General features: G+C 35.5%; 2 protein-coding genes across 2 annotated transcripts; both read right to left on the reverse strand.

Annotated features, from left to right (window-relative positions):
- Nucleotides 1-619: 619 nt before the first annotated feature.
- On the reverse strand, nucleotides 620-20,453 carry ipmka (inositol polyphosphate multikinase a). Its single transcript, XM_065296067.2, has 6 exons — nucleotides 19,361-20,453; nucleotides 17,173-17,258; nucleotides 16,939-17,035; nucleotides 11,688-11,860; nucleotides 4,318-4,399; nucleotides 620-2,689 (listed from the first exon to the last, which is right to left on the reverse strand). The coding sequence occupies exons 1-6, from the start codon at nucleotides 19,473-19,475 to the stop codon at nucleotides 2,211-2,213; spliced, it is 1,032 nt and encodes a 343-aa protein (XP_065152139.1). The 5' UTR covers nucleotides 19,476-20,453; the 3' UTR covers nucleotides 620-2,210.
- A 139-nt stretch (nucleotides 20,454-20,592) lies between these two features.
- cisd1 (CDGSH iron sulfur domain 1) lies at nucleotides 20,593-23,198 on the reverse strand. The gene is made up of 3 exons (XM_065296069.2): nucleotides 23,025-23,198; nucleotides 22,239-22,444; nucleotides 20,593-21,411 (listed from the first exon to the last, which is right to left on the reverse strand). Exons 1-3 carry the CDS (start codon nucleotides 23,050-23,052, stop codon nucleotides 21,322-21,324), a joined length of 324 nt encoding a protein of 107 aa, XP_065152141.1. The 5' UTR covers nucleotides 23,053-23,198; the 3' UTR covers nucleotides 20,593-21,321.
- Nucleotides 23,199-23,439: the final 241 nt, after the last annotated feature.

Raw genomic sequence — 23,439 nt, forward strand, 5'->3', positions numbered from 1 at the left:
ATCCTCATTAACCTTTTTCTGTTTTTCCTTCAGATTTTGTTTCCCAGAATGCTTTGCACGATGCTGTTATTTTAGATTTATTCTGTAAAGATAATGACTTGTTAATGTTTAATTTTCATTTAATTTTAAACAAACACTGGTTGCCAGTAAACATAAATTTAAATCTACCGCAAGTTATTGGCAAACCCTTACCCTAACATTGAGCCCAAAAATAAATTAAACCAAACACTTTGTAATCACCGTTGACTTTGCTTAAATGATCAGATATCATAAATATCACAAATTTTGGCTAAAATGACACATAACCAAATTTAAGGTTTTTTTTTTTTGTAAAAGTGGGTTACTTATAGCTGCACTATATCCTGCTATAGTTCACCTAGATGGTGAATGACGGCTATTGCTCGCTGGGTTCTTAGATAAACTTTCAGTATTTCATATGATAGATTATTCCATGGATTTAATCCATATATTACGGATTAAAGGTGGTTGGGGGTGGTCTGGCTGCAGAGAGGCGCTTTATGGAAAATAACATAATTTTCTCTGAACCGAAAACCCACAGCAGCCATAAAATGCATTAGACAGACCCATGGTCCAGCTAGAATATTGAAATGTGTAAATGTGATGCTTTCCACCAAACTAAATTTATCCGCAGCTGGCCGGACACTCAAATCCATTACGGACAAAATATTGGAGATTTTATCTATAAAAAAAGTGCTTGTCCTATTTTTAAAAGCTGTGCATGGCACCAGCATACATGAACAATTGAGTTTTCTGCTGGTAATTTGTGCTAAGATCAGTTAAAGCTGTAGCAGCATTTTATTGCAATAGATGTAAATATTTTATATATTTGGTACATTTAAGAGAAATACAGTGAAAAACATTTCAATGGGATCTTCAGGTGTACTTAAAAAAGCAACAAGAAATCTAGATATTTTACACATCTGGTGTCAACATGATGCATCAGTCTGCATGTGGTTTAGTAAACTGCTTTATCTGCTTTATTTAGTGCAACATTTGATATATGAAAATACAGTTAACAAATCTTTATGTGCTTTACATGAACCACAGTATTTAGTAATAGCATTATGCTAACTTTATTAAAAATGTAAATGTAAAATATTTACTAGGATACTTTTAACTCTTTTCCTTGAGTTATCTCGTCAATTAAGAGAAATATTTCCCTGCCAATGACGCTTTCCTGGTAAGTTTTTACTGTAATCTGTAATTCTGTCCACTAGATGTCACTCTTACCCAATTTATAAAAAAAACTGAAGCAAAAAATAATTTTACAACATTTTAAACTCTGTGTATGTTTTGATCATCGTTCTGAATCTGATCCCTAACAAAATTCCTTTACAAAAAAGCAATTATTTCCGCTTTTTGCTCAAAAATTTGGTATTTTTAAAGAAACCTAACCATATTTATATAAAGAAAAAAAAGATAGAATAAAATGTTTTTTCCCGTTTTGTTTGTTTGTTTATTTTGAAAGCAGTCTGTTCTTTCATTTGATATATTTGTATGTTTATATATTTATAGAAAAAAAAATTTCCTGGAAGGCATTTTGTGAACCTTTTGTGAAAATCACAAAATAAAAATGCTGGCAGGCAAATAAAAAAAAAAGGCTGGTGGGAAATGAGTTAATAAAAATGAAAATTCATTCCTCACATTTTACTGTGATTTTTACTGTATAGTTTTTATGGTCCAACCTGACATTTTTGCTTAGTGGCTTTGCTTCGGCTTATAGTGGATATTTTTGGCAGTGAGAAAAGGTTAGCATTAATGTTAAAATCTAAGTAAAATTTAGGTTGAAATTTCTATTAGCTTTTTTGCATAAAGACACAGTGCTTTCATTGGTATTTCTTTTGGATAGGTCAGTAAGTGTTCTCAATTTGCTAATAACCTGATTTAAAGCAATAGTTTACCCTTTAATTGCTGTATTTATGTATTTTTTAAAAAGTTTTTAAGAATTCTAATAAAGTTTTTCAAGCAAAGATAATTTATAGTGATCCTTACCATCCCGCTTGATCTCACAGGAATTCGTATTTACCGAGATGGCAGTGTGAATCGTGCAAAAATGTACGATTATTAAAGAAAAAACAATAATGAAACCCCACCGCTAACCCTGCCTGTAATCCCACGTCACAGGGATGAAACCAAATCGAACAAAACGTACAAATGTGATCCTACGAATTAAGATGAATTAGGACATGTTAGTCCTTTAATATTTCCTCTAAGTTTGAGAGAAGGTTCCTCAGTCCGTACATGTAGCTCTCATCTGGACTGTCACTAATAAACACATGGGCGAAATCGATCATCTTCACCTCCACTCTTTTTTCCGGTTTCTGATGCTCCATACCAATGTCCTCACTTTCTCCACAAGTTCCATTGATGTTCCTCTCACTCTGGATGCCATGAAGATGATCAGTGTCGTATGGTTGACTGCATGGACGTCCTGATTGGGTTAAACTGGTATGGTTGCACTCTGACCCCTGCAAAAGCTCAATTCTCCTGTGTTTCGTTCCATTGACTCCGTGGGGAAAACCTTCATATACCAGCAGCAGAGAACTGGCATAGAAATGCATCTGAGTCTGGTTCTCAAACCAGCGGAGGATGCTTTGGATTTTAGAGATGATCAGGGAAATTGCATCTCTCCTTATGTCTTTACCATTATAGAAGAATCTAGACAACCCTGTGAAAAAGCAAAAAAACATAAATTTTTTCAACCATTTATTTTTAATGTTTTGTTTTTTTCAATTTACTCACAAATACCATTTCTAGCCATAGAATATTTTAGAGTTGAGTATACACAGGCAAAAGTAAAGTATGAACTATACTTAAAATATATGTAAATATATAGACTGTAAAAAATATGGATGTAGTGTCCGTGACATCACCCATAGGTTTGTGAAGAGCTTTTTTGAAGCCAGTAGTTGGGGCGCTTGCCATCCCCATCTTGGCTTTGTGTCACCGTGCATCATTCACGAATAACCGATAATGGTCAAAGAGGCGGGACGTGGGTGAAGCGGCTGGTTGCCACGCCCTTAATTATGCAAAACTTTAAGGTTCAATCAATTTAAACGGATGAGGAAATTGTCATGAAAGGCCAAATTAGCTAGACCAGAAATACATGCTGTACAAGGCTGTAAACACATTTATTTCTTTATGTAAAGTTGGGTACTTTAACATGGGGGACTATGGGGATTGACTCCCTTTTGTGAGCCAGCCTCTAGTGGCCAGTCGATAAATTGCAGTTAAAGTCATTTCCATTTTGGCTTCACGATAGAGATCCCTTGGTAAATACCAACAAGTGCATTCTCATAGCAATTTGTGAGGTGGCTAAATCGTATTAAAGGCAGGGTGTGTGATCTCTTAAAGCCAATGTTGACATTTGAAATCACCTAAACAAACACGCCCCTACCCCAATAAAATCTGGACCTTCTTTTGATAGACCCGCCCCACACATATGCAACCCAGGCAATGATGTAGGTTAGTAGACACGCCCCTTACTGCTGATTGGCTACAAGTGTATTTTGGTAGTCAGTCCGACTCTCTTTTTCAAAGAGTTTTTTTAAAAATCACTCACCCCGCCTTTAATTTGTATGACCACATTCGAAAAATTTTATCCCATTTTTACCGCTGTGATTTTGGGGTTAGGGGCAGGGTTTCGTTATTGTTTTTGTTTATAATAATCGTATGTTTTTGTACGAGTCACTTCAGATAAATTAATATGAATTTGTCAACTATACGTGAGTAAAATACTAATTCTCGTAAGATCAGGTTGTTTGTAATACATAGTTATTTTGTGCTAAATAAAAATGTAAAAGTTATACACTACAAATATACTTAATTAAAAGAATTCTTTTACTTTATTAGTACTTAAGTGCATTTAAAAAAATATATACTTAATAACAGTACTTAAATTGATTTTTAGTGCATTGAAATAAATTATGTCTCAAAATTGCTCAGATGAGTACACTTAGATGTTCTTCAGTTTTTTTTTGTATATTAAGTACAAAATTAATGCATGAAACAGTACATGTACTTAAATAAAGTGTATTTTAGTGCACTATTTAACTGGGCATTACAAAAAAAAAACAAAGAAATTTATGAGTTAATTTATGATTTTGCAAAAAAAAAAAACTTTTTTACAATGTCTGCATAGTTCCAGATTTTTCATGACCATGTGATCCTGAGCCAACTAAATATTTTTAAGATATTAACTATGGTTCGTTTTGTTTTATTATTGTGTTTGTATGGTGATATAAAATGTACAGCACTTGTGCATTTAAGGTTATATTTTAAGGTATAGCGACACACCGTTTTTAACTGTGTCCTTCTCAAGACTGCGTCCATAGAACTGATCATGGGTAATGTAGCTCTCTGAGTCCATCTGGTACACCTGAGACAAAAAAACATATAAACATCAAAAGCACTGTTTTAAAATCTAGTGAGCAACCTTGTTGTCTACTGCCTACATAGACAGCTTAAACAGCATCCTAACAAAAACAGAATTAAAAAAAATGAATGATTTGTGACATTTATGGCTGCTTGCAGCTTCTTTAATTCTTTTTCCACCAACGTTTAAAAAAAAAGTTGCAATTCTTTTATGATTTTCACAAAAGTTTAATGCCTTCCAGAAAATGTTCTTCTTTAAATATATAAACACACAATATATCAAAAGAAGGAACAAACAAAAAAAAACTGTTTCATCCTACCTTCATTTGTTCTTTTCTTATCCCCTTTCAAATATGGGTAGGTTTCTTCAAAAATAAAAGTTTTTGAGCAAAAAGCTGAGATAATTGCATTTTTGCGAAGGACTTTTGATAAGGATCAGATTCAAAGCGATCCTCAAAACATACACGGACCTTGAACTTTTTTAAAAGTTGGGTAAGAGTGCCACCTGGTGAAAAATAGCGGAAATACAGTTTGCCGGAAAAACTTGTCATTGGCAGGGAAGCGTTTTCTTTTAATTGATGTATTAAGGGTTAATTTTTGTTTCATTTTGATAGCATGTGAAAGTTGTGCAAGTTTATTTTACCAATTGCTCTGAAATATCTCTGAAATCTTTTACATATACGTGTACAAATCTCTGTGCAGCATGTTTACTAACCACACAAGCAGCGGACTCTGATAAAACATATAGTGTGCATCAATTTAACCCTGTCATTTCTGGGCACAAAAGGGATGAATTAAAACACTAAGAGCCCTATCTTGCACCCAGCGCAATTGACTTTGTCAGTGGCGCATGTATCATTCGTATTTTGCACCGGCGCACAGCGGGTTTTTCCCTCCACAGACGCACGTCGGTAAACTAGGGAATGAACTTGCGCTCCCTGGGCGGTTCAGCGCAAAAAAGGAGGCGTGTTGCGGCGCAAACCATCCCTGATGCTATTTTGCAGTTTCAAAAAACAATTGCGCCACTGACCAGAAAAAAAAAGTTTAAAGTCAGTGGCGCGTTGCGCGTTGTTCATTATGCTGTTTTAAGGGCGCATGCTTGACCGTATAGCTTGCACAACGCGCATACACTTTGCATCTAATCTACACAGATGCAACAGTTATTTTTGCAAATCATAAATTGTTACACTAAAAAATATTAACACATGAGATAAGGGGAATCATAGTGGTGAGCATTGTGGTGATAATTTTTATTTATTGTGTGGCTGCGTTAAAAAATTCTCATGCAAATAACGATTAAAATATTTTTATAAGTTTGTTGTTTGGCTGTATTACGTTTATTTTATGTAAATAATAATTTAAATGTTTTCATAAGAAACCTTAATGTATATGAACTTGATTTGTTAGTCTACTTTGGGGTTGGACCTTGCGTTTCTTGGGTCCGATTTCAAAGCCCCCAAACCCTTTTAGCGGTGAGGGTGGACGCAGCAATGTCCTCTGCTGGCGTCAAGTCCTGAGGCAGATCCACCTCCCGTTACACGGCGTGCCCGATTTATGCTGGCAAGCATGGGATTCCCCCATACAAGGACGTCGGTCTCCTCGGCTGTGAACCGCTCCTGGCGTGCGCCTGGTAAATCCATCATTATAATAGCAACCCGCCATGGAACTTGCACCCTTGCGTTTAAAGGGAATGTTGGCTAGCGTTCTGATTGGTTTATTTGACGTTACGCCCAAACCACACCTATGAATAATGAACCTACTTCAGACCAACCCCTTATTGATTTGCGCCCGGCGCAAGAGTTATTTCTCACGCCGGGAAAATAGCAACAGCGCCCAAGATCCGCCCACAAAGTCACTTGCGCTTTGTGCTTCGCACTTGCGTTTCAGATCGTTAAAATAGGGCCCCAGGTGTGAAAGAACATGCGTCTCTTTCGTCCACTTGTGATCTGATCGATCAAATCGCATGTTAAGCAGGTGTAAATGTGTTCTAAAACAATCTCCACCCTTAGAAACCGACTGCGCTTCAGACTCCTGCTATCAACAAAGGCAGCTCACTAGGTTTTGATACAGAGACTTACATGCCAGCAGGCCTACAAATGTAATGAGCAACTTCTACCGGCTGGATCCTATACCCTCCCATCAGCCATACTACAAAACAAATGGAAATAACATGGAAAGGAGAGCGAGAGAGCGAGCGAGAAGGAGTCTGTGACAGCAACTGGCAACTGTATCGCAGCCTAGAGACACCCAAACTAATTAGGTGGGAAGAAACAAGAACAAGCCGAGAGAAGAAACAGAAGATGATTTACTCAGAGCCAGCGATGGAGCTCATCCACAAGGTAATGAATTATGAGCTATAAAAACCTTCAGCGAGAACCTCATGTAACAAAACACAAAATAAGAACATTTTATCGATATGACACAATAAACTTACAGTCAATCAGATCATGTCTGAAGTTTAATATAGAGCTATTTAAAGCATGCAATATGTTAATGAGTGGTTCACACTAGAATTCCAGTATGCAGATATTTTTTGGACATTATACTGTGAATATGGGCAGGGAGCGCTTTGTTGAAGTTATTTGGCTTTGTACATCTTTGCATTTATGTAGAGAATAGGTCACATTGTGACTTACCGGTTTTGTACTTGTCACATGTCAAACGCTTTTATCCAAAGTGACTTGTAGTGCATTTACAAGGTATTTTATTTATTTTTGGGCCATTTTTCGCTGTATTTGATAGACAGTACTTAAGGAGACAACAGGAAAGAGAGGGTGAAGAGAGGGGTATGGGACCTCGAGACGGGATTGAAATTGGGTGGCTGGAAGCACCATATGTCAGAGCACGGTCCACTACACCATCAGCTCCGACAGATATTATACATTTTTTATATGTGTGTAACCTCGGGTTCAAACTCATAACCTTTCATGCTGCTAATGCAATGCTCAGTACAGGACCATAGTGGCAAAATAAAAATAAAAATGTTGTTCATGTTTTGAACTAGCTCTTACTATTAGTGTCATGTTAATTTTAGTTACATGTTTAGTCATTTTGCTATGACCCTTTCTCATTTTATTAATTGTTTTATTTTATTTTTTTACTAATATTTTACTAAATTTATTTCCATTTATTGCTAAGACAACATTTTAAATTGCTTCAAGTTTTTTAACTAATAATTTGAAATATTTTTACATATGGGGCAATTTTCCGGACAGGGATTAGACTAGTCCTATAGACTAAAATAAATGTAAGAACTGTCCGAACTTATACTATCATATCTTAAAATACATCTGTGCCCTTTGTTTTGCCCTTAAAATGCATAAAAAAGAAATTTTTTAGTAAAGCATGTTTGTTAAAACGAGTTATATTTCCTAAATAAACTAAGGCCTAGTCCTGGCTTAAACTAATCCTTGTCCAGAAAACCACCCAAAAAATGTATATATTTATTTTATATTTTTAGAGTTAGTTTTAGTTAACAACAATAAACCTGGCAAAGCAATGAATTCTCAAAACTGTCTCTTTACCTTACCATGACTCATAACGGTAAGCTGATAATAATGATGAATAAAGTATGCAAATTCACTTACAACTGTATGTTTCAGATATGGCAATATAATTGTAAGTAGTTGTGGATTGCAGCATTAAAGCAGGAAATTTCTTTAGCTCAATGGTTATGTGTGGTCCTTTAAAGGGACAATTTGTATTTTTTAAGTATTTTATTAGTCAAAATCAATGTCTTCATATAGAAATATGTCCTCATTGGTGTCAAATGACGTCTGCCAATGATCTGACTTTTCTTTGTAAGCTTTGTAAGAATGTTTCTCTTTACTTACATTGAATGGGTAAGTCCAAGGATGTGTTCATGTCATTCCGCCGTATTGATAAACTATAAAAGTATGGAATTATATTTTTATAGAATATTATGGAATTATATTTGTGTCAAATTAAATGAATGCAACTTTTGCAAAAACAAACAAAAATATACATTGATAAAAGAAAAAAACACTCTGAAAATAAAAACAATCAACTAACTAGCAAAAAAATAACATCATCTTTAAATTTACTGCATTCTTTGTTTATGGTTTTCTAAGTTTCATTTTCACTAAACATAGTTTTGAATGTGCTGCAAGTGTTTTAGTTTCACTTTCCAAGTTTTCGTTTGCGCTTCGCAAATTTACGTTCTCTATTTTGACACAAACATCTCTACACAGCGGTTCGCTCTTATTGGCTTGTGAGATTTTGATTGACTGCTCATTGAACCGGAACCCCGGAACAGAAGGTGGCGGTAGTGCACCAATAAGCTGGATGTCAACCGCTGTTAAAAATAACAAGAAGAAGACGATCGGACGCTGTTTTTCAGCGGAGCTGCAATTAGTCTAAAAAAACGGTAATAAGAGTATATTAAAGAACATTAATGATAAAACACGGATATTTTACACATCAGCAGAAGAATAACAATAGTTCAAGATGAGTAATCGGGAGGCTCACGGTCTGGAGCATCAACACCATCCTCCTCGGCCGGCCAAACGAGGCAGCCTGCATTTGGAAAAGCGAGGCGCTAGAGAGCACTATTCCTTTGAATGCAAAATACAATTTCACCACTAGATGGGGAAAATCCTACTTAATGTCCCTTTAATATTGTCAAGGACACATCAGTGTTACTCCACCAAACTAACTTTGTGGTTTGGTTTCCAACTAAAAGCAGTAATTGGTACACAAAATGCTTCAGAACACATAAAGACCTGAATTTAGGACTCGCCATTTATGAATAGATCATGATAGATGCATGGCATGGCCAAAGTATCCGCCACTTTAAGCAGAATAAAAAGTTATTTGCATTTCTTACTCAGTCAATTGTATTATCCCAAAAGGTCTGTGTTAGGATTAACCCCGTGTTAATTTGTGCCCCGCTTACCCTTATCTCCAAGACATGATTTATCTCATTGCTGCTGTTTACAAACTAGATTTCAGGAAACCCAACACTTACTGTGATATTAAAACAAAGAGCGTCCAAAGAGTGAAAACAAATGGACATTAACATTCACTCCCTGAGCACAGAAACTCAAGCTGTTCTTGAAATAAACAGATGAGGTCAGGATGAGAAGATCTTTACAATCATTGATTCTGAAGTGAGAACCCAGATGGAATTAGTTGCATCCGTCTCTGTCTTAAAGTTTGACCTTGTTTTACAATCACTGCAGCACTGCTGGGTGGAGAAACTAAGGAGTGTATGTTTCAAACATCACAATCTTATCATCTCTTATCAGAAATTCTCAAAGGTCATTAACAAAGTGCCTGAAGAAGATCTGAATATTGATCAAGGACAGACGATGGGATTTTTGTTCTGGGACCGCAGTCAGGTGATCTGAAGCTTATACTATCGGAAAATCACAAATTAAATCTCTTTACACCTCAGTGCTCATGTATAGCTCAGTGGTAGAGGATTGCATTAACAGTGCAAGAGGTCATGGGTTTGAACTCTTCAGGGAACACTTCAGATGTTAAAGGTGCCTAAGAATGCATTGAAACAATCTGTTTAATTGTTCTCTGATATCTACACAGAAGGTTTGTGGCTTTATTAAGTGCAAAAATTAATCAGAGATGGTTTTACATCCATTTACAACCCTAGGATTTGTCCCAAGTATGAAATTATTCTATTAAAACCTTATTTAAAAGGGTCATGAATAATAATGAGGTGCTCTGCTCTGATTGGCTGTTTCTCAGAGCTGCTCCTTCAGTAGCTCTGTGTGTGTGTCATAGACTGTAAAAAAAGATGGACGACGCCTGTTCTCTCTCTTCCATTGGTGAAAAGTGAAGCCGCCAGTGTCCCAATACGGCGCTGACATCTTGGGTCTTGAGTCTGCGCAGTAGCGATTTCGGGACGAGTCATGCGCAGTAGAGGGCAGGAAGTGAAGCCGCGAAATCAAAACCCCGCCCTCGCTCTCGTAGAATGCGCATATCACACGATATCACAGCTGTCAATCATGACGTGACACCACCGTTTTTATATCATTAAATAACTAACTAAACACAAACCTATTTTAAAAAGAAACATTTGAATGTACATCAGCATGATAAAAACTACAGTAAATGACAGAAACCAGCTTCGGAAAAAAGATAATTGAAGTGTAATTAATTTTTTTGTTGGTCTCAAGTCCCATTGAATAACATGGGGGAGGCGGGGTTTATGACCTATACTGGGACCAGTCACTGGGGGGCGATCGAGACGTTTTGGCTTCACTTTTCAGGGCTTGTGCGGCACGCTTGGTGTGTGTAAACAGACATTATGTTTGAGCCTGGATCAGATGAAGATCCAGAATTTGAGAAATAATCCATTGTTTGGAGATTGTTAGTGGACATTTCTGTGTAAGTTTGTGTTTTTTTTTAATATGGACCTGCAAAACGTAACTGTAACATCAATAGTAGAACTTAAGCTTAAACGCTAGCATATAGCATAAACTAGCATATAGTGCTAACTCAGCAGTCACAACTTGGTTTTTAACATTGTAACAACGTTGTACTTAATTTAATGTTGGGGCGTACATCTCAACTGTAACGTCAAAGTCGGTGTTATGTAGAGATTAGGGCTGTCACAATGATTTAATAATCGTCTCATCACAATTTTTTGACCTCGTTGCGATGATTTCAGATCACCAATGATTGCACATCTCTTTAAAAACTCAAGGGGAAGCTGCAGCTGCACATCTCTTTAATCAATTAATCGCAATAACCAGCACAATTTATTAGACAATTAACTGTCAGCCAAATTTCATAATCGTGACAGCCCTAGTTGAGATTGGCCTGTTGCCCAGCGGTCTTTGCATGCACATAAGAAGGAGGAAACAATCGTGTTTGATGTTCACGCTATACTGTTATTATCATGTATAGAAATCTTATTATTCATCTATGCCTAGGTAAATACGTAAGGAATAATTGAAGATGGGCCGTTGAATTATAAGAACATTTTAGAATAATTCAAATAACTGGAGTCAATTATTCCGCTTACCAAAAATATAGCTTTGGTGCCTATTTTTAAGACATTTTAAAGGTTAGTTGTGGGGTTATTGAAAAATAATCAACACCCATAGAACATTTCTCAACCAATCAGAATAAAGCATTCCACAGCCCTGTGGTATAAAGTTTTACATTCTATGGAACCATGACATCATGAACACCTTTATTTTTAAGAGTGTACCTCTGAGCAATAACATTTACGCTGAGTTAATATTCCACAACACTTCATATAAATTAAATATAAAAGGACCGACACACAGACGGGCACAGATGCTCACCCTCATTCCCAGTAACAGAAAGCCGATCTCCTCCATCAGAGGATACTTCCTGATCTGCTCTTCACGTTTCTCTTGTGATGCAAACGGATCGTAACTTCTCCTCCCGATCTTCACATCCATGATGCAGGGCCGTAAAAACCCCTGTGTCACATCCTCCAGCTTTAGATAGACCTCTGAGAAACATGAGATACTGATCTGAGACATGAAAACTGTATCCAGTAGAAAGATTGCTTTAGAATCCTTTATGTACATCTACTGTAAACAATAGACTATTTGCACTGAGTCATCATCGCTTTCTCCCCCTCTCCATCTTGGGGCTCTACCATAACTTAAACGGGTCATATAATTTTTTTAAGATGTAAAATAAGTATTTGGTGTCCCCAGGGTGCTTATGTGAAGTTTTAGCTGAAAATACCCCACGGATAATTTATTATAGCATGTTTTGCCACTTTTTAGGCCTGAGCAAAAGGCCAGTGCTGTTTTTAGGTGTCCTTAAAAATGCAAATGAGTTGATGAAATGCAAACACTGATCACCATAATAGAGGTTTGTTGCAATTAAAACTCAATTGTGCTGTCAATTATTCTCTCTCTCTCTCTCTCTCTCTCTCTCTCTCTCTCTCTCTCTCTCTCTCTCTCTCTCTCTCTCTCTCTCTCTCTCTCTCTCTCTCTCTCTCTCTCTCTCTCTCTCTCTCTCTCTCTCTCTCTAAATGGCAGTGCTGTGGTTGGATAGTGCAGATTATGGGGTGGTGTTATTGTAACTGGACTTGCTACCTACCTCACAAAACAGGGGAAATCTGAACGACCTAATATTTCACATGCTTGTAAAGAATGGTTTACCAAAACTAAGTAATTGGGTTGATCTTTTGTCAAATTTTTTAGGTTGATAGAAGCACTGGGGACCCAATTATAGCACATAAACATGGATGCTATGACCCGCGACAGCTTTGTTTAATTTCAAAACTTAACAATGGCACGAAAGAAGAAGTCATTGGAACAAGTCTGCATTCTACAGTGTGCCAAAAGTGATGTCAAACTTTGAACAATTGACATCTTCGCTCTTTATTCAAACATTTGATTAAAAGATGCATTCTTATATAATTGATGTGTTAATCTCAAGCTCAGTTTTGAGAAGAGTTGGATTCCTCATGCTAAACATAGGGAAAGTGTCAAAAAGCAGTTGGAGTATCTCTGTGCCGAATGCACTTCGCCAGGTTTCGGAAAGTTTTTTTTCAAACATGAAAGATTCATACGTAAAAATCTTGCTTTATTTCTTTTACCGGCAATTTCAGTGCAGGAAGTACAGTGGAAGTCCTTATATGGGCACTTTAACCGGAAAAGCACACACACACCAACCAAGAGCTGACACGAAAAACTTCAGCATTGTGGAAACAATGGATATAGTTTGTTTATCCGGGGTAGCAGTGTAGATGTGCGTGTGTTTGTTTAACGGTGGATTTCGTTGAAATGGGGTGATCCCAACCAGGTCATGAGTCACAGGCGGTAAGTAAAACTGCATTAAATGTCTGTGTTTTGTTGGCAATTGGCACGTAAGTGCATATAAACTACACAAACATGCAATGAATCATAAGTTATCCAGAGATAGTGGGATAATATTTTGTATGTGTTGCTTGTTTTTGACTCGCTCCACCCGCGGTACGCCTCCAGGAGCTTGGGTTAATTCGGGATGAATCGGTACAGCTGATCTGTCTTTTATAGATATAATAAAACAAAAGACTGTTGATATATATGAAGGATGTAATACTATAGGTACTCAAGATTAACATGAGATTAGCAGGAACAGCATGTGTTATGTGAGCTTTAAAGACATTCCCCAGGAGAATTACTACAAAATATTTCAACAAAAGAGGATCAACAAATGAGTAATGATGTAACTTTAACTTAACAAATTAAGTTAAACAATTTCAAATTGTTTTTTAAGTTATGTGACCACATGTCAAAACTTTAAAAAGTAGGGTGGAATTGACTTGCATAATTTGCAAAAGTTGTTTAAACTTTTTTACAGTGTGGTTTGCCTTTATGCCAAACTATTTTGTCCAATAGGGGGGCCTTAAATGTTTAGTGTTTTTCCTCTTTGTATACCATTCATCTCATATTTTGATGGTTTAATCTAACCTGAAGGGGCAATACAATGCAAATTTTGTACAAATATTCCCCAAACATAATTTTAAGGCCCTACTGTATGTATTATCATCTCCTAAACAATATTAGACTGCCACCTTGAGGCAGATGTATGCATTGACAAAGCATGAGTTTTCAACAAGTTGACACAGGAGATGCAAATGTCTTTGCCATTAATGTTTATGAATTACTATATAAATGTCTTCAGGCTTGACATATTTGGTACTGCCTTTTGTTTTTCAATTATCTTGCTGTGAGTCTTTAAAATACAAAGCTCATTGACTTTGAAACCATCATTAAGCAGCGCCGAGGTCATTACTTCATTACAGAATCACATCGAGCATTGGATCGTTGAGATGGTGACTAATGTACAGACCAAGCATAAACCTTGCGATCAGCACTAAACCATATCAATAATTTCAGGAGACTTGTACTGTAAAGCTGTCAGCTGACGGCAGCATTATAACCACAGCTCTCTATTGTCCGCTGTTGCTGAACGGTCACACAGAAGCAGATATGAAGAAGGGCAGTTTAAAGTCCAGTACTGATAAAGTGAACACTCCTTTATTGTACATACAATATAGAGCGACTACACAAACATTACACTCATTGAACACATGTACTTTGGACGCATGGCAACACCCACATTAACGCCAAGGATTTGTGAGTTTCTGCTTTCTTTAAAAGAGCTACTGATATACATCCAATACCAAACTATTGATCAAATATTAACTACATTGTAACCTTCTGAATTCACCAAAAATAGATAACACTAACCTGTATTGACCTTCAGGAAGAAGTCAAAATATAATGGACATGACTGTTGAGTTTAACTAGGATTGACTCAAAAGTTCATTATGGTTTAACAGGTTAACCAGGTAAAAATAAAAAAATAAAATTACTCTTCTTGTTGTCTTACTGCTGTACTACTGTAGTTTAGTAAGGTATTATAATATTATGAGTATTGTTGGCTCTTGCATTATAAATTGTTTGTGATGCATGTAAATTATTAAAGGGCACTAATTATGCAAAAACCCTTTGGACAAAATGTGTGTTGGCAGTGTGTGAACACAACCACCCTACGATGATAAAAAATCCACCTGCTTCTTGTTTTTTAATCCCCATTAAACCAAAGCAGTGTCATTAGACATGCCGTTTTGATTCTCCTATCAATGTGAGGTCACACTGATAAAGCCCCGCCCACTTACAGTCCTGCATTACCATAGATTCCACCCTCAGCGAGTTGTACTCTGTCCAATAGATTCTATTGTCTCAGACTGTATTTATTTGATCTATTTTAACTGAAAGCACTCACTGTCTGTTTGTAAGGGAGTGAGGAGCTGCAGCTCATTTGCATTTAAAGGTACAGACATTAAAACAGCACGTTTCCCACCCAAAAAGGGGCATTTTACAATAAATTATCTGTGGGGTATTTTGAACTGAAACATTACAGACACATTCTGGACACACCTGAGATTTATATTACATCTTGTAAAAAGGCCATAATAAGTGTCATTTAAGTTACTTTGGATAAAGGTGACTTTTAATGTAGGGAATTAAGAAAAAACATTAGGAATTTACTTTTTATATTCACATTCCTGGTTTGATGCATTGGTGCATGTTACATAACATGAAGTAATGTTAGAAAACATATGTTTTTAATCTTTTATCCAGAGATATTCAACCTTTCAAGCCAAGGACCCCGTAATGGATAAGGAGGAGGAGCAAGGACCCCCAATACATGTAGCAAATTAAGACTGGATTTACATTTTTTATGATGATGCTTACATTACAACTATATAAAGTTATCATTTATTTTGTATAAACAGATAGATACTGTTAACATATTTTATAACATTATTCATTTAATGAATTGATTTTAATGAGGAACCTTAATTTTAATCAAGTTTTATATTATTATATACACTCACCTAAAGGATTATTAGGAACACCTGTGCAATTTCTCATTAATGCAATGGTGTAATGGTGTGGGAGATGTTTTCTTGGCACACTTTAGGCCCCTTAGTGCCAATTGGGCATTGTTTAAATGCCACGGCCTACATGAGCATTGTTTCTGACCATATCCATCCCTTTATGACCACCATGTACCCATTCTCTGATGGCTACTTCCAGCTGGATAATGCACCATGTCACAAAGCTTGAAGCATTTCAAATTGGTTTCTTGAACATGACAATGAGTTCACTGTACTTAAATGGCCCCCACAGTCACCAGATCTCAACCCAGTAGAGCATCTTTGGGAGGTGGTGGAGTGGGAGCTTTGTGCCCTGGATGTGCGTCGCACAAATCTCCATCAACTGCAAGATGCTATCCTATCAATATGGGCCAACATTTCTAAAGAATGCTTTCAGCACCTTGTGTAATCAATGCCACGTAGAATTAAGGCAGTTCTGAAGGTGAAAGGGGGTCAAATACAGTATTAGTATGGTGTTCCTAATAATCCTAATTTAGGTGAGTGTATAAGAAACCTTTTATGTACATTTTTTATCATGTCTGTTATTAGCCTATTAATGCATTTTTGATTGATGTCTAATTTCATTTTTCAAAAAGTTTTATTTTGAATTCAAACAATATTTGAAGGACCCCCAGTTATACCAACACGGACCCCCAAGGGGCCCACGATTCCCCTGTTGAAGACCCATGCTTTAATCAAAAAGTAATAACTTGCTTGGCACCTGAGACAACATTGTTTTTGGCTACACTATTTAAAAAAGTGCTTCATGGTGCCATTGAAAAACCATTTTTGGCCGCATGGTTCTATAAAGAACCTTTAAATCTCAGTTTCAAAAAAGGTTATTTGTGGTGAAAAAAATTCTTCAGCTAAGAAGAACCAATATTTTTTCTATGGCATCACTGTCAAGAAGTCAAGTACCTTCATTTGTCATTAATTCCTTATTTTAAACCCCTCTTCTCCAACAACCTGGCTCCATTCTGTTATGAAACATCCACTTATCACCATCTAATTAATTCCGATTACAGATAAAATAATGTCCACCTCTACTTCAATTCTCCTTAAATATCATGTTACAGTCTGATTCATTTCAGATAAACCAGTAAAATAGGTTATACATATATCTGTGATATATATCTCACCGTTTGGGGACTCCTGTGGTGCCCATGTGCCATAGAACTTGGGAAGATGTTGCTGCAGATCCAGTAGCTTTACATCCGTGCAGTCTTTAGCATAAACCTGCAGAACAGATGGATTTAACTGTAAGATCACTTTAATATAAAGAAAAGATTCTCTTCCATTTCACAAGACGTCATTAGCATGATTTGGGTAACTTAGGCGAGGTCTGTCCAGAGCGTATAGTGAAGTTTAGTTACCTGTTTGTAAAAGAGCATCTCTCGTGGGCCTCTCGGAGGAGGTTGTAGCTGTTTGAGTATTGTGCCATCAGGATGCTGCAGAACACCTGTACAAGAATAGTGAACCAGAGACTGAAATCCTGTAGACATCCACGATATTTATGATCATCACAAGTCGCAAAAATTAAGGTGCTTAACGATGCCATACAAGAACAATTTTTGGCTGAATGGTTCCATAAAGGACCTTCAACATTAAAAAAAGCACAAAAAAAAAACGGTTCATTAGATTATAAAAGGTATGAAAGAAAATGGTTCTTTGAGGAACAAAAAATAGTTATTATATGGCATTGCTATAGAATTGCAGGATGGTGCACTGACTGTATTAGAACTGCATTACAATTCATCGCAACTAATCGTTTGCAGAATAAAAGTTTTGTTAACATCATATATGTGTGTGTGTGTACTATGTTTAATAATTATACGTATAAATACTAGTGCTGGGCAAAGATTAATCACGATTAATCACATACAAAATAAAAGTGATTTTGGCATAATATATGTGTGTGTGTGTACTGTGTGTAATTATTATGTATATATATGTATTTAAGAAACATTTGTGTATATATATTTATTAATATTTGTATATATTCTATATTATATATAAATAAATAAATTCTAAAATAAATATATGTATGTGTGTGTGGTTAAATACACATAATAATTACACACAGTACACACACATATATTATGCCAAAATAACTTTTATTTTGTATGCTATTAATCGCGATTAATCTTTGCCCAGCACACACACATGCATGTATAATTTTAAGAAAAAAAATATGTAGCCTATATATTAAGTATTTATATTATAGCCTAAAAAAAATATATATATAAATATAAAAATGTATATACACATGTAAATATTTCTTAAATGTATACATGCATGTGTGTAATGTCTATTTATATATGCATAATCATTATACACAAAACACACAAATATATGATGTAAACAAAAACTTTTATTTTGCAAACGATTAGTTGCGATTAATTGCTATGCAGCAGACTGTATTACATATGAATTATATAATTAGATCACAAATCAAACAATCTATGGTTGCAACCCACAACACAATACATTTTGTAAAGGTGACTTGGGTCCAATAAAATGTACATTTTTAACATTTTTGTGACTCTTCCACTATGTAGGTAGCCTATAGCACTTAAATATAAAGTCTGTCACTATCTACCCACCCCATGAAACACAAGAAAACTAAAGTGCTGACCACTCACAATCTGGCAGGCAGTCCGCACAGTCCATCAGATAACAGTTTACAGTGCCTAATTCATCAGGTAATCCTCAACCAGAATCACACATCTGAGTTACTATAGCAGAGTAGCAGAGGAACTGATGTCATCATCTGACTGCAGGCGTAATTATTTCTTCTCATCTACATCACTATGGGAATATCCCACAACATCCAGTGCAAAATCCCTCTAAATGAATGTAAATCATCCTTAATGAATGTGGAATTTCTCATAATTTAATTAGAATTTTAGTTAGTTAGTCATAATTATATCTAGACCTCAGTGCTTAAATAGCCCATCCTTATGGGAATTTTCTCATATTCCTTCAGAATACTAAGAGGATAGATTCCACTGCGACTATCCAAGCATAAATTGCAACTTTAGGATATTTTAAACAAATCTTTTAGGATTTTAAATCTCCAACTCACAATGAGATCTTTCACTGGCCAATAGCATAAGATTTTATATGACTTATAGGATCAAATAAGAATAAAATTCCTACAGGAATTTTTGTTTATCCAACCCAATCTCCTTTTATCCCTGTGTTATCCTTTAGGATTGATTCCAAATTTAGATGTAAATTCCAGCAGGAATCATTTGAAGACTTTCTATACATATTAACTAATGTAACCGACCCCTATGTTAAACCCAGTATTTCCTCAGTTTTACACAAAATGATCAAAGAAAGACTAAACTCACGTTGTTTCGTTTAACCTTTTGGTTTTAGAATAAACTCAATGCATTTATTTCATGAAGGTTCAAAGTTCAGTTTCAAACTTATGACAACTATCTGTATGTTTGAAATGTCGCATTTTCTATACAGGTTTGTTGCTCTCCGATAAGAAAATGAGCAGAAATATGATCTCACGATGAATATAAGCAGTTGAGATGTGTCCACACTGACCAGTGTTATTGATTCCGCATTTATGTCCGGCCACCTGATTTGAGAAGGGCACACATCCATCCATCCGCACTATTGCCTCAAACTCTTTATTTCTCTTTTTCATTGTTTCCAGCATTAGATGGTGAGTCCATGAACCGCTAGTCCGCTAGTTAATGATCTTCCAGACTTTGTGTATAATTCATGACCATTACTTAGGTAACTAAACTACTCAAAATCTCTTCCATCAGAAGTTCGTCTCACCTGGAGCTCCGCACAATCGCGCTCGTGTAGGCTACAACTTGCGCGTGTGAATGCCGGGGGAGTCGTGACGTCACTCCTATTATAATTAACCAAACTGTTAAACGCTTCACGCCACGGTGTGACCTTTATTATCAATAAAATATAAACAAAACTGTTTTTAAGTATTTTAATTTAGTTATTTAAGGAAGAAACGAAAAAATATATACTTTCTCTTTTTAAAAATATCCGTATGAAAAGGGTCAACCTAAGTTGTTTATTATTTAATGACAGTCTTCTTTTTTGCGTTATCAATTTATGTATTTCTTTAACAAACTTTCATAATATATTTTAATATGTAAAGGACTATAATTTATTATAATTTTACTGGCATAAAGGAAAAATTGTTTTCTCATGATGTTATTTTCAATTGGTTAAATCTAATAACTTTCAACATTTCAAATTAGTACCTTGCATTTCAGGGACTGATCATACAATATGGGGTGGTTTCCCGGACAGGGATTATTTTAAAACATGACTAGATCTTTTAATTAGGAAATATAACTAGTTTTTTTTACAAACATGCCTTACTAAAATGTGCATTTTGAGGCAAAAAAAAAAGGGACACTGATGTATTTAGGATATGTCAGTGCAAGTAGTTTTCAGTTTGGACAGCTCTTACATTTATTTTTGTCTAGGACTAGTCTAATCCCTGTCTTGGAAATCGCCCCTATTATTCATACAATTTTAATTTTTGCTTTTAATCTTCGCTTTCTTTGCGCATGCGTCTGACTGGCTCCGCGCTTTAGGTTCCCCTTTTATAAACATCATTTTGTTGCACTCGGTTACGCTGTTTTATAACGCAGAAACGCGTTCTTTTTTAAAACTTTAATTAGAAAACAAAAATTAGACTTTACACAGCTCCCATACTTTTAAGAAGAGTGACGTCATATCCAGCTGGGTTGTGCCTGTGCGCGTCAACATCTTACACAACTGCGCAGAAACTCATCAGAAAATCTGTTTGACATTGTTTATTTAATATCAAACATGACAGTGTACTTTTATGAGAAGAATAAACATACAATCAAACCCTCAAAACCTGATTTACTGGCCTGCTGGGGCAATTACCTCACACACCAACAAATATAGAGAGCTTTTCCACAAGCACATCTTAATGACAGAGGCAAAAATATATATAATTCAAGTGAATAAATGATCAATTACACACCAGATTAGACTACAGTTCAAAAAAATAGAGTAGTTTGAGATCACTTAAATCTTTAAATACATATTAGGTGATTCATTAAGGTCACGGGTGACAATTAAGGGTGCAAAACCGTTTGGTTTTCACACTGATTTTACATTCATATTTACCTTGTAAAACATAACATCCCCCTTATATGTTCTCTGGGATCTGATATGAGCAGTAGTGTAACAACTTATTATCAGTGTTTAAGCCAAGAAACATCACATCAAGTTAAACATTTGGATAATCCAGCACACATTTGAAATCCTAAATCTATGAAAATGAAGAGGGGAAAAGATATGTATTCCTAATTTGTACCCAGATTTAAATATACTATGAGCAAAGTTCACTCAACCCTGTCAACTATACATTACCAAACACGTAAACACAGGATAACATAACCGGACAATTAATTTCACCAAAACTGACCACACATGTAAAGACACACTAATCTCTATCACTGAGAATGGTTATGAGCAGTGGAAATGCTCAACACGTCTCAAGCTTCCTTGCGTTTTATGATCAGAGGACCAACGTTGTCTCCTGTTTCCTGATTGTGTTTCGCATGTGCGCCGTCACAGAGTGGAAACTGTAAGAGAAACAAACAAGCAATAACATTATAAACCATAAATTCAGAGTCTAGCGCATGCAACAGTATTGTATGTTTTTAGAATGATCAATGATAGATGTTGGTTCTATGTAGCACCTTCTCATCCTTTATGGATTTGGGAGAATAAAAAAACAATCAAATGCATTTTACTGTATGTTGAAATGAAGCTTAGACATTGTGCCAAAGATCAATTTGGTGTTGTGAAAACGGAAGAAATTAATATGCTGTTGGAACAACAAAAGGCTATTTAGTAAATTATAAGAAAACTTTCCTTTAAGATCTGTCAGTCTTGTGATTTGGCCAATTCATTTCACAACATAAGGCAAAGTTTCTTACAAGTTTTTAATAAAACATGCAAGTTTCAGTATCCTACTGTAAGTCTATCTGTCTGTCTTTTCTCCGAGGTCTACTCATGCCAACTAATGATGACTACAATGAGAATAATATTACATTGCTTCATTAATCTTGTCCACAATCATATTTTGCCTACAGTATCTGCCTATAGTCGCTTACTTTCCATGTAAACTTGTAGCTTAGCTAGACTTTACAAAGAAGTACTTTTTCTCTAACAACACCTTGTTACACGCTTCTGACCTGACAGCTCTTAAAACCAATATAAAATTAACATAGGCTTTCCCCCCACCTTTTTTGCCATCTCTGTTTAGAATATAATTATTTAGTAGGCTATATAATTTATATTTCCTGGTCTCAGTTATTTCTTCTATCATGCTAAAACTATATATTACTTTTTATTGATTGACGAATTGATTGATTGATTGATTGATCGATCGATCAAGCTCTCTCACCTTCTTGGATCTCCAGCATCTACAATAAACAGCTTTGTCGCCCAGGTCCTCAATGTCAAATGCATGTACCACTTTGGGGTTGTCTTTCTGCAGATCAAGGTTCACCTTTGGCTTCACACATTTGTCTTTGCTGAAGAATGATTTGTAAATGAGGACTCCAACTGCGGCAGCTCCAACTGATAGAGACACTGCAGTGATGACCTCAGCTGGACGAACAGAACAGATTTTAACATTCAAACATTTTATTACAAGTATTAATAATAATAATAATAACAACAACAATAACAATAACAATAACAATAATAATAATAATAATAATAATAATAATAATAGATATATAGCTAAACAAAATAGTTAAATGCACAAAAAATACATCAACTAAACTATATTATAACTATAAAAAATGCAATGTCGCAAAATGCAAAATAAAATGTCGTTTACATACTTTGATCCAGCGAATTATATTTAAAACATTTTATTATTAAATACAACTTTTAAAAAAATCACCAGCAGCAGATTCGACAGGCGTTCTACTTCAATGACATCAAGGACAAATGAGTTGTGTTTAAAACGTGCGCGTGAAGTGTCTAAAACACTCGTGTTATTAATAGTTACTAAACATGTGTCACTTAAAAATGCAACAAAGAAACCAAACCACATTAAAAGAATATAACCACACAGTAATACTGGGTTACCATACAAACACAAAGCATAATCAAAACACCACCTGCCTTTCCCAAACACACTTATCTTTACAAAGAACCGTATCGTTTATAAGAGATTTACCTTTATTGATGGTGCTTGACGCGCTCATGTTTGACTGTATTGTTTGTTTGGTTTATGTATGTTAGTATTACTATTCGATCATAGTTTAAAGATCTACAAACGTCTTCAAGGCCAAGGTTAAGTTTCGAGCTAACTAAAAATGCGCTAAATGTGCGCAGCAACGGCACAGAATGTGAAAACGTTACCAAAGAAGGACTTTTATTTTGGCGTGTAGTTTTTTTCCGCACATGTGTTTCGGCAAACTCTTTGGTTTCGGTCAGTGTTTCGGTAACATTGAATTAAGAGTCACACTTTATTGTCTAAACTGCTCGGTTTCTTTTTTAATATATATATATAAATAACAATCTTATATAAAACTTTTAGGCAGTAATTTATAATAATTATTATTATTATTACTACTACGGTTATTATTATT

This window comes from Paramisgurnus dabryanus, chromosome 20 (genome assembly GCF_030506205.2).
Source record: "Paramisgurnus dabryanus chromosome 20, PD_genome_1.1, whole genome shotgun sequence".
NCBI classification, from domain to species: domain Eukaryota; kingdom Metazoa; phylum Chordata; class Actinopteri; order Cypriniformes; family Cobitidae; genus Paramisgurnus; species Paramisgurnus dabryanus.